At 33.6% G+C, this 16,189-nt stretch overlaps 2 protein-coding genes across 2 annotated transcripts; one reads left to right on the top strand and one right to left on the bottom strand.

Moving 5' to 3' along the window:
• Positions 1 to 993: 993 nt before the first annotated feature.
• Positions 994 to 10,371, bottom strand: LOC114178009 (anthranilate phosphoribosyltransferase). The gene is made up of 10 exons (XM_028063671.2): positions 9,868 to 10,371; positions 8,172 to 8,654; positions 7,922 to 8,079; positions 7,615 to 7,698; positions 7,454 to 7,506; positions 4,840 to 4,921; positions 3,354 to 3,461; positions 3,025 to 3,148; positions 2,713 to 2,798; positions 994 to 1,735 (listed from the first exon to the last, which is right to left on the bottom strand). The coding sequence occupies exons 1-10, from the start codon at positions 10,238 to 10,240 to the stop codon at positions 1,514 to 1,516; spliced, it is 1,773 nt and encodes a 590-aa protein (XP_027919472.1). The 5' UTR covers positions 10,241 to 10,371; the 3' UTR covers positions 994 to 1,513.
• Positions 10,372 to 11,789: 1,418 nt separating this feature from the next.
• Positions 11,790 to 14,909, top strand: LOC114175427 (poor homologous synapsis 1). The gene is made up of 8 exons (XM_028060190.2): positions 11,790 to 12,050; positions 12,219 to 12,335; positions 12,960 to 13,025; positions 13,148 to 13,254; positions 13,706 to 13,905; positions 13,991 to 14,037; positions 14,205 to 14,232; positions 14,529 to 14,909. Exons 1-8 carry the CDS (start codon positions 11,802 to 11,804, stop codon positions 14,606 to 14,608), a joined length of 894 nt encoding a protein of 297 aa, XP_027915991.1. The 5' UTR covers positions 11,790 to 11,801; the 3' UTR covers positions 14,609 to 14,909.
• Positions 14,910 to 16,189: the final 1,280 nt, after the last annotated feature.

The raw sequence follows: 16,189 nt of genomic DNA, 5'->3' as shown, positions 1-16,189 counted from the left end.
ACAGTTTGCACTTTTTTTAGTCCTTTGCTAATTGAAATAATTTTGTATGGATAGAACAAAAATAATCCTTTTCTTTTATCATTTTTATCAAGCTTAAAGATTAGCGTATGTATACAACTCATTGGGTAAATATATATGAATAGCTTTTTTATTTACAAGACTCCCCATAAACCGGTGTATCCATCCAACAACAAAAACATGTTAGATACTTAAGTAAACAACATTATGAGTATAATTATGGAATTACACACTAAATTAACCCAAATTCATCTACATAAAAAATCCATGAAAATACTATAAATATATAAAATAAATAATTATTTTAGTATAATAAATATTGTTATATTTTAGTTTTAATACAATAAAAAAAAGTTAATTTTGATACATTATCATTAATTTTGTTAATTTTATTTAAACTTTATTAATAATTAATATAGTTAAATACATATTTAATATTAGTAATTAATAATGTACTAATTAAAGAAAAAAATAATGTTAATATACAGTTATCTTTTAAGCATCAACTAAATATTTTAAATTACATATTAACATTGATTTTTCTTTAATAAATACACAATAATTTCTAAACATCAAGTACATGTTTAACTAATTTAATCATTAACATAATTAATAAACAATAATAATGTAATATAATGTTTCCATGTATCTACAGTTACATTCGTCACGTATTCATCAACTCATCTAAAACTATTGTTAGGTGAAGAAAGAATAATCTAGACAGAAGATATCATAGAGGAAAAGAGTTAAATCTTATGGAGTCTATTCAGTCTCAAAGAACAAGTTTAATCTTATTCATTCAAGTTTTATGTGCAAAAGATTATTTCATTGGTACAGATAAAAATCACAGTTAAATTTATGAAAATAGTCTCTTCCCAAATTGAACATCCTATATTTGTTGGAGAGAGTCTTAAGTATACAATAAAAAGTCGAGACCAAAACACCATGATCGAGCTAACAATAATCTAGAACACGTTGGCAGTTAATGTGTCAAGTTCTCTAATTATAAATTTGTAGGAAGTTACAATGTTCAATTTCCAATAAAACAATACACAATTTCTTCTCCTGACTAGAATCTTGCTAAACAATGTCTTAGCGATATTGGCGAAGGTATTAAAAGAAAAAAACATATTATTGAAAATCACAAGCACACTGGCACACTTCTATGTATTCTAATTAAAAACTTTCCCTGTTAATTTTTTAACCAGTGTCCTAAGAACACTGGTTAGCATTTGTATATTAGTATGCCACCCTAATTACAAATGAAGCTGCTATCTGAGCGTTCTAAACATGTTGGAGATTGCTATCCAAACGTAATCAAATCCTCAAAACTGATGAGTAAAAAAAAAACCAATGCCTCTCCAATTTTTTCTTTCTTCCATATTCATTACTTGGGATCAAGAAGGGGGAACCCATTTAAGGTTGTTCCTACGCTTTTAATCTCTCACATGTTCAGCACGTTGTAAAAGTAAGGTATTTTGCAATGCTTAAAAATTCAACCCATCTTGTGGGAGACCTTGATATAGTTTAGAAGTCGTTTTAGAGCATTACCACTGTCGATGGCCTCTCTAGCCCTATCCAGCGCAGCAGATATATCTTCTGCACCATCAACTCCAAGCAAGTGATCCACAACTCCAGCATTCAAGACAATTCGATCATACGCTGGTCCTTTTTCTCCCAACAGAGCTGATAAACCAAATTCAATGTTCTTCGAGACCTGAAGTTCCAAAAAGGAAAAAAGATCATAATGCCAGTTAAAAATCTCACAATATAAAACAAACGACACACTAGAGGCTTCCTACCTGCAATGCATTACCTTATACAATAGTTTAATGAAACTTAATATTTCAACACATCACCAAACATTAAAATTCCAGACAAATTCACGAAATGGTCAGATCAAAGTACTACAATTCATAAATGATGGTCCTCCAAGTTCATTGATAAAATAGCACACGCATGCAAGGAGTAAGATAATTTACGAAATATATTATTCAAACATTGTGTTTGAAAGTTAGGTAAGTAGATAGAGCTCACTACAAAAGACACCAGAACTCACTAAGAGATAATTAATTGTAGAATGACATGTGCGGAATCACAGACCTCTCTGATGGTTCATAAATAGAAACAGTCGCGTATTGTATTTTTATCAGAGTTTTGGTAAGTTTGATTTTACTATGGATTTGAGATGTCTTGTCTTCTGTCTCAGAAAAGTGTGTTGGAGATCTACCTTAATTAGAGAAATAAGACTAATTTTCACTATATCAATCATCATGGATAAAAGGTATCAAGTGGCTTCTAAATTTTCAGTCAAATTGCATTGGATGAATGGAACAAAGATTTTATTTTTAGAAGATATAATTAAATCAATTAGATTGTTAGAAATAAGTATAACTTGGGACTTGTTCACTTGGTAGTTGATGGTAGATATTTAAAGCAGTGATTTGAAATTTTATTTTGGAATTATTTAGGTTCAGCTTTTTAAATACTCGGGAGATTCTCATGCTATAGGAATTAGAATTTCTTGAGGTTTACATACATACACTGTCTAATAAAAAAGGCAACATTTACAATAGCGACACAAAATTTTAAACATATTGGGAATAGTTAATTGCAAAGATATTGCTGGTAAGTTTCAAATATAGGATAGAGAAAGATCAAAGGAAGAAAATACAAAAAGCTAAAGAACTTTACAGATCTATCAGTTCTTGGTGTGTCTGTGGGTTGGAAACCGTACTCCTTGGCATTTACTTCGAGACTAAAACCTTGACGTGTCACTCCTGCAATATAAAAAATAAATTTACTTCATGGGTATTAATCTAAGATATGACATAGTACAGAATTATCAAGTTCGCCGATCAGAAACTGGCACAGTGACAGGGTTGTCAATTTGCTTTGAAAAAAAAAACCTAAAAACAACCACATTTACAGACTTGGACACTATGACGAAGTAATCATTTAAGTACACAAATAATGCATAGAAGTAAACAACGAACCAATACATACCGCCAAGTTCAGATGTGGACGAGACATCAAGTGCACGGAACCCTGAACAGTAGTTCACAGGAGGTCCCCTAGTTGCGTTAGCAGATCGCAATCTTGTAGTCAGTGAGAGGCCCCCTTCCTCTCCCTACAAAATGACCATAATCAACATGGTGTGGCTTCTTTTGCTAAGGTGTTAGCAACTTCCGATATTAATATATTATATTAGGACTATTTAACCAATTTTATGAGAAGAAAACAAATGTTCATAATACAAGCATATTAATATTTTTATGTTCGAAAAGAAGGATAAGAAAACACAGACTGAGAAGCGTCAAACGTGGAATCCCAACCTTCACTACCAAACCTGAATGTACTCCCCTTCTCTTCATGAGCATTAACAATGGCTCTTCATAACCTTCATGATAAAACCCAGCTACAATAGCTTCCTTACCACTTGCCTGTTGAAAAATGTCAGCTTTTAGCTAAATTGGGAAACAGTGACTTCTTTGATAAAAAGGGAAATCATGCTTGGTACCCCCATAACTTGGGCCAGTTTAATTGGTCTACCTAAGGTTTATAAGAGAAAGAAAAAGAAAAAATCCATCCAATTCATGGTCTGTTCTTATTCAGTTCAGACTTACATTCAAAATACAGAATTTCATATACTACAACAACGATAACAATAACCTTGTCCCACTAGTTGTGTCGGATATATGAATTATACAATGACATTGAACTTAAAAACCAAATTCTCAGCCATATAATTCACAATTAGACCCCTTTTAATAATTTTCCTGCTTAAATACACATTTTGTCCCTATTTTTGTTGTGTTTGTTCAATTTGGTTTTCATTTTCGTTTTACGTACAATTAGATCCTCATTTGTGTCAAATTGTGGTCAATTTGGTTCTTTTTATTAATAGCGTTTAAATAGTTAACATTTTCGAACAATGCATGTCACATGTCAGCTCCTGGTTAAAAAAAATTAAAGAAAAAATAAAAAAATAAAAAAAAACAGGAGCTGACACATGACATGACACTATTAAAAAATGTTAACTATTTAGACACCGTTAGTGAAAAAGAACCAAAATTTGATGAGAATGAGGATCTAATTGAACGTAAAACAAAAATAAGGACCAAATTGAACAAACACAATGAAAATAGAGACAAAATGTGTATTTAAGCCTAATTTCTCCATACATCTTTCTTCGTTCTCCTTCTAAGCCCTATTCTTACCTCCATTTATTTTTGAGATGGTTGCAAGTCATGATTCCAAAACTCATAGGCTTTAACTAAAAGTGAATAAACATTTTTTTCCATGTGAGACTAATGTGTGGTATTTATTTCGTTTGAGCAACCAAAAGCTTTTATTTTTCAGGCTTTTACAAAGAACCCCCTAATGGCCTTTTCAGAATCAAAGAACCGGAAAAGGAGTTAAGTTCTTATCTTGTTAGCACTCGTTAGGTTGAAAACTTCATTACTTATTAATACTTAACACAAATTTTTTCTTCTAAAAAATTCAAATTTGTGCTAAATTGACTGTGAGTTATTTTATTGATTTCTTAGTAACTTCATGCACAAAAATCTAATAACTTGTTAATATAGTACACGGAGTGCAAAACTAAATGTCCTATCAAGAAATATAATGTCATACTAAAATCACTTACAAAATTTACAAATAACCTTTTTTAACAAATAATGGCTTCTGATACAACTAAAGACTAAAATTAAAAATAGACTATTGAGTGGTGAATTTAAAATTTGTTAATACAGAATCAAGTTAAAATCCAAGAGAGATCAATAAAATTAACAAAAGAAAAACAAGTCTGTATCCCACCTTTACATATTGCTGAACCTTTTCAGTTGATGCAAGTGGAGGGCGTTTCTTTATGTGTTCCCTAATCCCAATTAAAGAGTAGCTGTAGGAAAAAAGAGGGGATTGAGGAGGGGAAACAAGTTTAACCTCCATTCCAAACAGTATTATTATAAACTTGGTTCTTGAAGACAACTCCCCTATATTATTAGCAGACATTATAATTTCAACCTGTATTGCTAACAGCATTAGTCTCTGTTAGTATGAGTTATACCATTTTTAACAATATCCACCTATATTAATTGACCCCATTCAATCTCACTGCTATTCTTGTAGTACTTTCCTAAACTCATTAGAAACGTGGGATATTATGGGAACTCAAATCCCACATCGAGTAATGTGAGATGTTGGTGGAGTACTTGAACGGGTCTTCCCCCATCAAAGATGGTTTTTAAGAGAGGATGCAACATAATAACAAATGCACCAATAGGTATAGTAGTGGAATAGAACATACCAATTAGGTAAAAATAACGGAAAATAACTGTTTTGCTTCTTTTTTCTCTACATCTGAACACATTTTTACCCTCACTTTTGCATCCATCTTTATCAACTTTTTTCCCTGTTCCAAATATTGGACTAGTCCATATGGTTTTACCACATTCAACAAAGTCTCCATCATTCAATACTGTTTTATGAAGTGCCCCTAGTTTTCATAAAATGAAAAATAGTCCCTACAATTTCAAAACCAGGTAATATGTCCCTATTTGGTTTAGTTTCAATCAGACTAGTTTCACGAGAAAGCAAAACTAGCTACAAGAGATATTTGCATTATTCCAAAACTATTGAGGAATTGTTTTCAATGATTCTAAGCTATCGTCGAGTGAGAAGAAAATATTGTTATAAGAGGAGATTGTAATAATTAAAAGTGTGTTGTAATAAGAGGATATTGTAATAATAGTTACAAGTGTGTTGTAGAAAGATACTATAGATCTTTGTCGAATCATGACTTTATAGATAGAGCTCTCTGTATATGGATGCTAATGAACTTTAGAGATAGAGTTCTCCCTCTTACACCTGAGTCTTTTCAATTTGGCATCAAAGCTCCCGATCGTGGGCGCTATGCTTTTGCATTCTTTCATTGTGGTCTTAGTTGCGACTTCCTTCTAGGGTTGCTTGAGGTGCACCAATTTCCTTTGTTTATCTAAGTGCCTAAAGAACACCTAGGTTGCGTTTCACAACCTCTGTCACTGTCACCACCAACCTAAACAAAGTCCACACCAAGAGATTCGTCATCCTCTGTTTTGACACTTCCTAGAGTCAGCTATCAATGAAGTAGCCATGCGCTCACATGCATGTTTACCTTCTCTACGCGTGGGTTCCAAGTGTCACTAATTTTTGACGTGTGACAGCACTTTTGATCGCCATTTGTGTCGTTGCTTGATTTTTCAAAGGCACCCTAGCAACTCATCCAAGTAATTTTGATCTTCCACATTTTTCTAATGTTTGTCATCTCAATAACCGAAATCATCTCTGGTGGGCTCAATTTTTTAGACGCAAATTGAAGGGTTAGGGTAAGTTCAACCATATTGGAGGGAGGTCATATCCCAAGATAAGCATAATTTTCAAATTTGGGACAATGATGTCTTGCATACTATTATTAGGCAATGGGGATCCATGACTATAGAAATAAACAAAAATTGTATGTTCTACTGTGAAGTTTGTCTTGGAAATACTTACTCCATGCGACATGACATCCTTACATGATTTAGAAAGCAAGATCTTCAGCGCCAAAAACAAGATCTTCAGCGTCAAACAGGACGCTCTCTTTGTTGCAGAATAATATGGAATATTGGAAAGTTTGTGGATTGAGTTGGAGCAACATCAAAAACTGAAGCTCGAAAATAGCTGAGATGTTATCACTCTCGCTCAGCTTGAAAGATGATATTTTAGTTCCTATCAAGATTGAATCCTATTTAGGCACAAATTATTGGGAAGGAAAGACTACCCTATCTTTTTGAAGTCATCTACATAGTTTGTGATGATGAGACTCGTCGAATGGTTATGATGAATGAACCCTCATCGAAAGAGTTGCCATGTTTTCTAGAAAGGCTTCCAAAACTAGGACCTCAAACCTTGGAAACATGAAAATCAACTCAAAAGGCAAGGAGGATCATTGATGCTCTCATTATAAGAAATTTGGCCACACCAAGGAGACTTGCTTCAAGTTTCATGAAAAGGAGAAGGTTCTCATTCGTCTGGCAGAACTAAAAGGTCATCCCCCAAGAAAGGTTTATCAAGCAACTTCAAATTTTGAAAATTTTGGCAACAAATCTTTCATCCTCTTCAATTGAAGAAGAAATGTTTTCACTACATGTTGAACTTAAATGTCTAAAAATTCTCATGGATTCTATAAGTTATCTTCGGGTACTTGTTAACTAACCATAACCGGTAAGAACTCTAATTCTTCTTTTAGTATTTCTAAAACATTATATAAAGACTCTTGCAATTAGTGCTTTGGTGTGACAAACCATATTCCAATAACTAGATGTGACACAATCCTTCATGTTCCACAACATTCTATACATAAGTTAATCTTTAAAAATTTTAGAATTCAAAATGTTTAATGAGATGCTCATACAGAGACGGGCGAGCTTCACGCTGACTGACATAAGCAAACCCAACTTCGTCATCCTGGAAAGACAATAGATCACAAATAACTTTATTCATAGTGGCTAAAAGAGGATAGTAAGAAAACCACTATGATGGTCTTACAAATTATTTTCCGGAAAATAAAAAGACCTCAAGAAGTTTTTTGGCCTTGACAGGGGATAAGTTTACATTTGCCCCCATAAACTTCAACATCTGCTCCTCAGTTACACCCCCCTAAAAAATAAACAATAGTTTATTCAAGAAATAGAACGTGGCTCAATGTGAAAAACGAGCAGATAAAATATCAAAGAATAGAATTCCGAAGTAAAAATTTGAATTTGATGATGCACTTAGTCAGCTCCAAAGATAGAATTTCAGTAAACTTCATGATCCGTAAGCATCTTAATTTCTGCTTAAACAAATAAAACATCCAACACTTGGAAAACAATTCACACACCTTAGGTGCCATCCAATCAACACCATGAAGCAAGCAAGACTCTCCATAGCAAGATCTAACAGCAGCAACAAATAAGGTACTCCTGAAGAAGCGTGTGTTACCATCATAAGGTTCACCATAATGAGTCAATGATCTGACATCAGCAACTGGAGGGGGGCCTGAGAATCAACTCACAATAATATTAACAAAAAGATTCTTATTTGTGACAATTAAAAAGAACAAAATGGAATAGTTGGGTTAAAATTCATACCAAATTCATCATCAAATGCAAGGCAGTATGCTTTTAATTCACGGTCAGTTTCACGGTTCATACGTTGACCAATTAAAAATGCAGAAAGCAAAGCCTCACTCGCTTCCTTGGGCTTTTCATGGCCCTCTTGGAAGGGAAGGACATCCTTTAACACACCTTGCACTTCCTCAAATCCAAGATGGCCACCAGCCAACACCTCCCTAAGAGCACCAACCAATCGCATCTCGCTGGTGCCATTGCCAACATATTGCGGCCCAATGGAACTTCCAACACCCATCATCAACCCTTCCGGGTCTGCAATGAATATCACCTCAGGTGGAAGCACTCTAACCAGAAGTGGCCAAAATGTCTTCATTGCACGGGTTTCCCCTTCACTCCATTGTGTTGCTTCAGGAAATGCATTTGCGCGGATTGTCATCCCCGCGAAAAATGCCCCAAGTTGTGCTTTAGAAACTTCATCTTCATCTTTCATTTCTCCCCTAGCTAGGATGAAATACAAAGTAATCAAATCTTAGACAATTTATTTGTTTATTTTCAATGACTCTAATATAGCTTGTAAAGAAAAGCATTATTTCAACAAAAATCATCTATTAGATATGATTGAAGGCCTTTATTCTTACAAACTTAATTTGTTCTAACAAAACCATCTTGGAACTGTTCAAATTTGATTATGATTATTGATTACTAACATTTGACCTCTGATGCACTGATACTACAAAATCAGTGACACGTCTTGAACACATACGAAATACTGATAAGCGTATCATACAGAACCTTAACTATCAGAACCTCGATGTTTCATTTTTTAATCCCTTATATTATAAAGAAAGATTTATTATCATAACTGAATCATATTAGTTTTATTTAAATTTGAATACACAAACGCTTTTTCAATGAATTTTGCAAGAGATTAAAATATTACTAGTAATATGATAACAATGCCAAATCAAAACAAATATTAATTATATTAAGAAAAAATAATTTAATAAAGAAAAATAAAATAATTAAATAAATATAAGAATTATATAAATATAGTAATTTTAATTAAATAAATTATTTATCTAACATATATACTGTATTTTAATTCTTTGAAAATTTAAATATTCAGAATGGTATTGTCCCGGTATCCATGCAACATAGCACTTGACTAATACTAGAGTCCTGTAAGCTGATATACATACTTTGGAGGAAAAAGTGTAGCCATAATAATTGGATTAAAACACCATTTTGGTTCCTTAAAAATTTAAAACGCTATCATATTAGTTCCTCGAACTAAAGAAATTTAAATAATTCTCTAAGATCACATCAATCCCTAAACTTAACTACTTATTATCACTCTAATTCATAAAAAATGTAAGTGTTTTCACTTCAGTCACTTGACATCTTTGAATTTTGAACAAAAATAATTAACAAATTGAAACTTCAAGGTTACAAACTGTCTCGGAAAATGCGAAAGGAAGATTCACAAACACACACTACACTGATTGTTTGCCCAAATAATTGATGAGAAAGTTATCAAACATTTGAGATTGTGATGAAATGAGTATGCCAAATTGTTAAATCTCAACTATTCATTTTCTAATCAAACAGTATGACTTTGATAATGTATTGTTCTCCGTTTCTGCTCTCACTTTAGAAAAGTAAAAACCAAACCACCACCAATAGCACATCAATGTGACATGAAAGAAAGAGTAACCTGATCTGAGGATTGTGTCGAAGACCTTGAAGGCTTGCTGCTCGTCGAGGGGACGAGTCTGGGTTGGGCCTGTGCAAACCCTAGCTTGGGCCTCCAGCACCGTCTGGTTGGGCCTCGGCAGCGCCGAACTGCGATACGAGGAAGACAGCGCCGGGTTCCGAACGTCGAACTCGGGAATCCCGAATTGTTCGATGGTGGTAGAATCCAGCGTGGCCCTCGGCGGCGGCGTGGAAGAGAGCCTCCGGTTGATCGAGCGGTGGCGATGGAGGTTGGGAAAGGGGCGAAGCTGAAAGCGAGTGATGCATGGAGGCTTGTTGGGGAAAATGGAGTTTGGTGGGGAGAGAAATGGTTCGGGATTAATCAGAACTTTCATCCCTTTCAAGTATTCGTTGTTAACGATTTTTCGCTTTCTCTCTCTCTCTCTCTCTGGCTAAGGGTGCTTGGCAAGCTTGGGAAGACCAACCTTGTGAAGACTATTGCTGAACGATAAGCTCAAACCTCAGTTTTTAAAATAAACAAAGAGCTCAGTAGTTCCTCATTCAAATACAAAAGTAAAAATAAATTAATAAAGTCAAAATTAAAGATTTCATACAAGCCCGTGTATTTTCCAGATTTATTCCTTCACAACTTTTTTTTTTGCTGACCTGGCACGGTTCCAGTTATTATTTATTTACCCCAATAACACAAGAAGCACAATATTTTTTATTTAATATAAATTATTTGTTAGGTTAGAATTTTGTGTAGGAAAATTCAATTCTAATCGTTTTGTTTGGCCCACGTTGGAAATAGTCGGGAAATTGTGACTACATATTTCTATTTTTGTAAGAAAATATAAGAAAAATATTGGAAGTAAAGAAATAATTAATTAAATAACAATTATTTTAATTTTAAATAAAATCATTAATTTGAATAAATGATTTGGAATAATTAATTGATGGGAGATATATTTTAATCAATACTTTTACATTTAATAAATTTATTTCAATTAATGAAATAAATGTTATGATATATTTTGATAACAATTGAAACTTTTCTTCTTCTTTTTTTTTGAAAAATAAAACTTTGTTAAATCTAATCAATTCATTAAGTAGTTATATTATGAGATAATTCATTAATAACAAAAACTGAAAATTTATTATTATTTTTTATTTCATGTATAATGGGATTTGTCTCATTAAAAACTAAAAATAAGTATTATCATTAAAATAATAAAAATGTAACTCAAGCAAACATCACATGAAAGAGTTTGTAATTCAAATATATTCTCTAAAGACATTCGACTTCTTAGTGGTAAAATTTGTATATTTAATATTGAATTATTTATTTGAATCATCTTCTTGAAGTTGACAAGATGAACATGTTAAAAATGGCCTTGGTACTCAAGTAAATAACATGAATTACTAAGTAAATGAATTAAGTCTAAAATATGAATGCTGTGTCTCTTAAGTAGACGTGGAGATCTTATATTTATTTCAAGTAAATAAGTGATAAGACTATAGTTGCTTACTAGCATTTTAAAATTGATTATTTTAATTAGGTCAGTATTAACAAAATAGGAAGTTACGTAAGATTAACACTTTCTTAGTTTATATTTTGGATCACACTAGGGAGATTTCATGATTAGACTAAGTCTATGTGACTAAAATGGATGACACTTATGGGAGTTGCATTTATCTATCCATATGGAAGTTATATCCATACATTGTTATCAATGGAGCATCACACTCGTTCTTAAATCATACATTGTAAAAATCATATTTACACCAGTCTGTAACTAATTTAAAAATTATCTATATTTGTATATTTTTTAAATAATGAATTAGCAGGCAGTTTGTTTTACAAGCAATAATAGTGCATCATCCGAGCGGCATATATAAATGAACATAAATTAAAATAACAAAAAAAATCGAAAGAGAGCATTTGAAAAACGGAAAATGGCGGGCACCGTGGCAGTGATTGAGCAATCGGTGAAGAAGGTGAGAGACCAGTGGGAGATATGCTTCGCTCGCTTCATCCCCTATCCCTCTCTCCCTTCCTCTTCCGATCTCATTCCTCTCCCTCCTCGCCTCCGCAACCTCCCTCCCCGCGGCAGCTGGATCTCCTCCTCCGCCGTCGCCTTCCTCCGCCTCTCCTCTCACCTCTCCAACCTCCTCCTCACTATCTCCTTCAATGCCGCTCTCCTCGTCCGTTCCTCCACTCGATCCTTCTTATAACTCCATCTCTTCAATGTTTAATAACCGTTGCTATTGCTTTTTCTTCATTAGTAATAACCTTATTTGTTTCGCTCCTTTTTCGGACGACAACGCCTTCACTTTGAATTGTGAACTCACTGTGTTTGAATATCGTGACAGGAAGAGCACTACGTCTCCAAGCTGCATTTTACCTGGCCTCAGGTGTCGTGCGTTTCTGGATACCCTGCCAGGGGCATCAGAACTGTGCTAGTTAGTTACAGAGATCCCCTAGGCGAGGCATGATTCTTTATATCTATCGCAAATTGATTTTTAAGATTTTTCATCCAACACAACAACTACTAAAATTGCTCAATTCAGTTTGAATTCAGAATCAATTCTTCGATGTGAGAAACTTATGAACATTTACCTAAAATCACGTTAGCCCCTGTTGCAGTGTAAATGAAGCATGTTACTATGTTAGGAGTGAAGCTGCACAGAGTAGCTTATAAGATTTTGTTAATTGGACGTGGAATTTAGTTGGAAGCTCAAGTCAGCGATGAAAAATTTAACCGCACTATCAGTTGATATTTCGACGTGCTTTTGGATAACTCAACACGAAAAATGCACTTAATTAAATTACATCTGTCTGGTAGAAATAGAATGTTTTTTCTCTGGATTGCATAACAGGAGACTTGTTAATTCCCTCTGTGACTTATGTAAAGTTTAGAGATACAATAGCTCTATGACGGCTCCTTCAATATTGTTGATTATTTAACATTTATGTAAGATCAGTAGCTGTCTCGTGGTGGTTGGGTTGGTAGGGTGTAAGTGAATGTGATACTATTGTGTGGAGTTTTACCTGGCTAAATTGATTATTGGACAGTTAATGCAAGTTTTACACAGCCAATTTTCCTCTGTCAGATTCAAAAGTTTGCTATGCGGTTTCCATCAATCTATGAAGCGGAGTCATTTATCGGTGTTTTAAAGGTAATTATTGCTTATCATAGTTTACAATCGTCATTCACCAAAATATCTGCAACCTTGGGGCTGAACTTCTTCTAAGATCACGTTCTCTCTTATCAATTCTTGATGATTGTGTTGCTTCATAGGAGATTCTGAAAGCTGACAAGGACCCAGAACCTTTGAATACCGACTTTTGTTCTGAAATTTCATCGCAGTCAGAGTTTATGTCAACAAACGAACACTCCTATAGTAGGTATAAAGGAGTTCGCGTCATTGGAGAAATAGGAGGATGTAACTGAGTTGTTGGGCCCTGATAGATTGTTAAATAACCTTTCACTGATCTGTTTTCTGTTTTGCCACATTTATCTAGATTAGATATCTGTTCTCATTACTTATATTAAGGTATTAGTTGACTTAGCATGTTTAGAGGAAACTTCTCTATAAACACTTTTAGGGGAGAAAAATCGAAAGCTGAAGAGAAATTAACTTATGCATCAGTTAAAAAACAAATTTTGAAGAAGCTAACAGAAAATAACTTTACAAATTAACTTATTCATAAGTTAATTTTGACTTATTGAGAAACTGATTATATTTTTTCTTTATATGTTTTTCTCTTAGAAGTATTTATGGAGACGTTTCTTCAAACAAACCCTGAATTATGTTGGAGACTTTGAATGAATACTGAGACTTTGTTTTATTTGTAGAGGTTGTGAAGAACCGAGCTTCATGACTCCGGCTAACAATTACATTCCACAATTGCCAATATTTGTGAATAATGAGATGGGGCAACCTTCAGGATCCGAAGTAAAGGGAACCACACCCAGTCACAACTTTGAAGGCATGCTCCCAGCCTTGCCACCCAGTTTTTCCTCACTACTAATGGACTGCTCTCAGAACAACCTGGGTTTGTGAGCCTTTTTGTTTTGACCTAATATTTGTTCTGATTTCTATCACAACCTATTTCATTTGAATAAAATCATACATTGCAGCTCTGCCAACTTTTTCGGAGGATATTGAGCTCAAATCCCAAATTGTGGTACATATTTTTTAATTTTGGCAAAGATATTACTGGTTGATGCTTTAATTAACACAATCACATTGATATGATGCTCATTACAATTTAAGTTTGCTCTAAGATGCAAATATTTTGAGGGTGCAACTTCTCTACCGCTGACATGATGTTTTTTTATCTCTTTGATGTAGAGGTATATGGAAGATTCTTCCTTCCAAGGTAGGAATCCTTCTTTCTTATTGCATATTAGTGTCTCTTAACTTGGATAACCATGATGTGCTGTTTTATTTATTTTGTTCATTGTTTCCCTTTCTCCAGTCCCCGGGCAGAATCCGAATGGAAAATTCTGAAAGTTTTTATTTTTGTTTTGTTTGAACATTGATCGTTTTATGCACCTCGTATCATCGGATGCTTTAGTTATGCTTTTTAAGCTTAGGTATTTATTAGTAGTAGAGGTCATGTACGGTCTTCCAAATTGTGTCCAAGAGATTCCTGACCCATTTTCTTGTCATTAGATATGTTGATTAAGGTGGAGAAAGTTATCAGCGAATTGGGGGGTGATATGTCCCTTGAGTTTACCACTCCAGGGAATTGAAATTGATTAACGGGCAGCTTAGCATCTCTCCCTGCTTACTGCACCTGAACCACGAAGACCTTCACCACACATTCCCAACAAATGTACAGCGGACTTCTTTCTTTACAGTGAGGCTAAATTTTGTCTCGTTGTCTTTTATTGTTCAGCAAACAGCAATATCTGATGAAAGGTAATGCATAGTGTTTAGCTAGTGCAACCGTATCAAGTGGTTTCTGTTTAAGAAACCTTAGTTAAAACAATGACCTCAGAGTAATTGTAATCTGGTATAGTACAAATATATTAACAATGTGCTCCTCTCCATTATGGCACCACATGATATTGAGTCTAGCAAAATCGAGTCATAACACCCCTGTTTTTTAATTATGGTCAAAATTCATTTAGAAATTCACCAGTACTTATTTTTTAAGTTATTCTCAGTTTACTATCACTCTAACCATGTGTTTGGTTGGTTGCTCGTTCATTGCTTAAAAGTTAAAACGTAGTACCAACCATGCACCAAGTGGTGGAGTTGAATATTTATTTCAGAACAAAAGGAAAGGGCTACCTAAATATCAGCTACTACAGATTTGCTAGGATTAGGAGAGTGAAGAGACAGAAAACGTGGAAAGTCAAACACCGAGTAAACAGAGAATAACAGTTAATTTCTTTCCTTGTTTAACAGGTAACAAAAGAAGGTATTGATCATCAAAACAGTTAGTCCACGTAGTAAAGAGGTAATATTTAGATACAAAATCTTCGGTACTTACTTTTATCATTAGAATCAAACCTTTTGTTCAATAAGCAATTTTCTATTATGCGAGTTAGTGAACTAACGTTATAATTTTCATTGGAAAATAGTATAAATACCGTCTAAAGTATTTTACTTAAGTTTTTTTCATTGAAAGGTCATGTATAGACACTTAAGTGCCAATTAATAACAAGAAAGAAAAAGAATCCAAATATAACAGGTGATACGAGGAAAAATAGTAAGTTTTATTTAGGTGTGTGATATGTACAAGAGTGTTTATTATGTATTGTCACTAACACAATTAGGGACGTCAAAAAAATCTGTACCCGCAGATATTCGTGGATAAAACCCGCAACGAGTAGAAAATGGATATTAAAAATGGATATTCGCGGGTACGGGTATTTTTGATACCCGTATGTTAACGGGACGGGTACGGGTATAATAGTATCCGTACCCGTGGATACCCGTACCCGCTAAACTTTAATTCACAAAAGTACCATTATATATATATATATATATATATATATATATATATATATATATATATATATATATATATATATATATATATTAATAAAAAACATTCTGGCCTAATTTTTTTTAAGTTGGACATCTTGTCTTCCGTCTTCATTCTTCAAACTTCAAGTATTGGTACATTTTTTTCTTCCAAGTACACTCCTTGACATTCTTCTTTTTCCTTTATTTGAAATTGTGCATATACATCAAATCCTATATAGACAATGACGTTTATGATATGTTTGTTATCAAATGATGAAATCAAAATAAGAATACTTGGCGATGTTTATTATTTGTTTATTTTTAGGAATCAATTGGAGAAAGTTGACTTTTTGATC

Source organism: Vigna unguiculata, chromosome 3 (genome assembly GCF_037176805.1).
Source record: "Vigna unguiculata cultivar grain cowpea cultivar isolate G323 ecotype 2 chromosome 3, ASM3717680v1, whole genome shotgun sequence".
Classification (NCBI taxonomy): Eukaryota; Viridiplantae; Streptophyta; class Magnoliopsida; order Fabales; family Fabaceae; genus Vigna; species Vigna unguiculata.
This window is presented reverse-complemented; position numbering and strand designations above follow the sequence as displayed.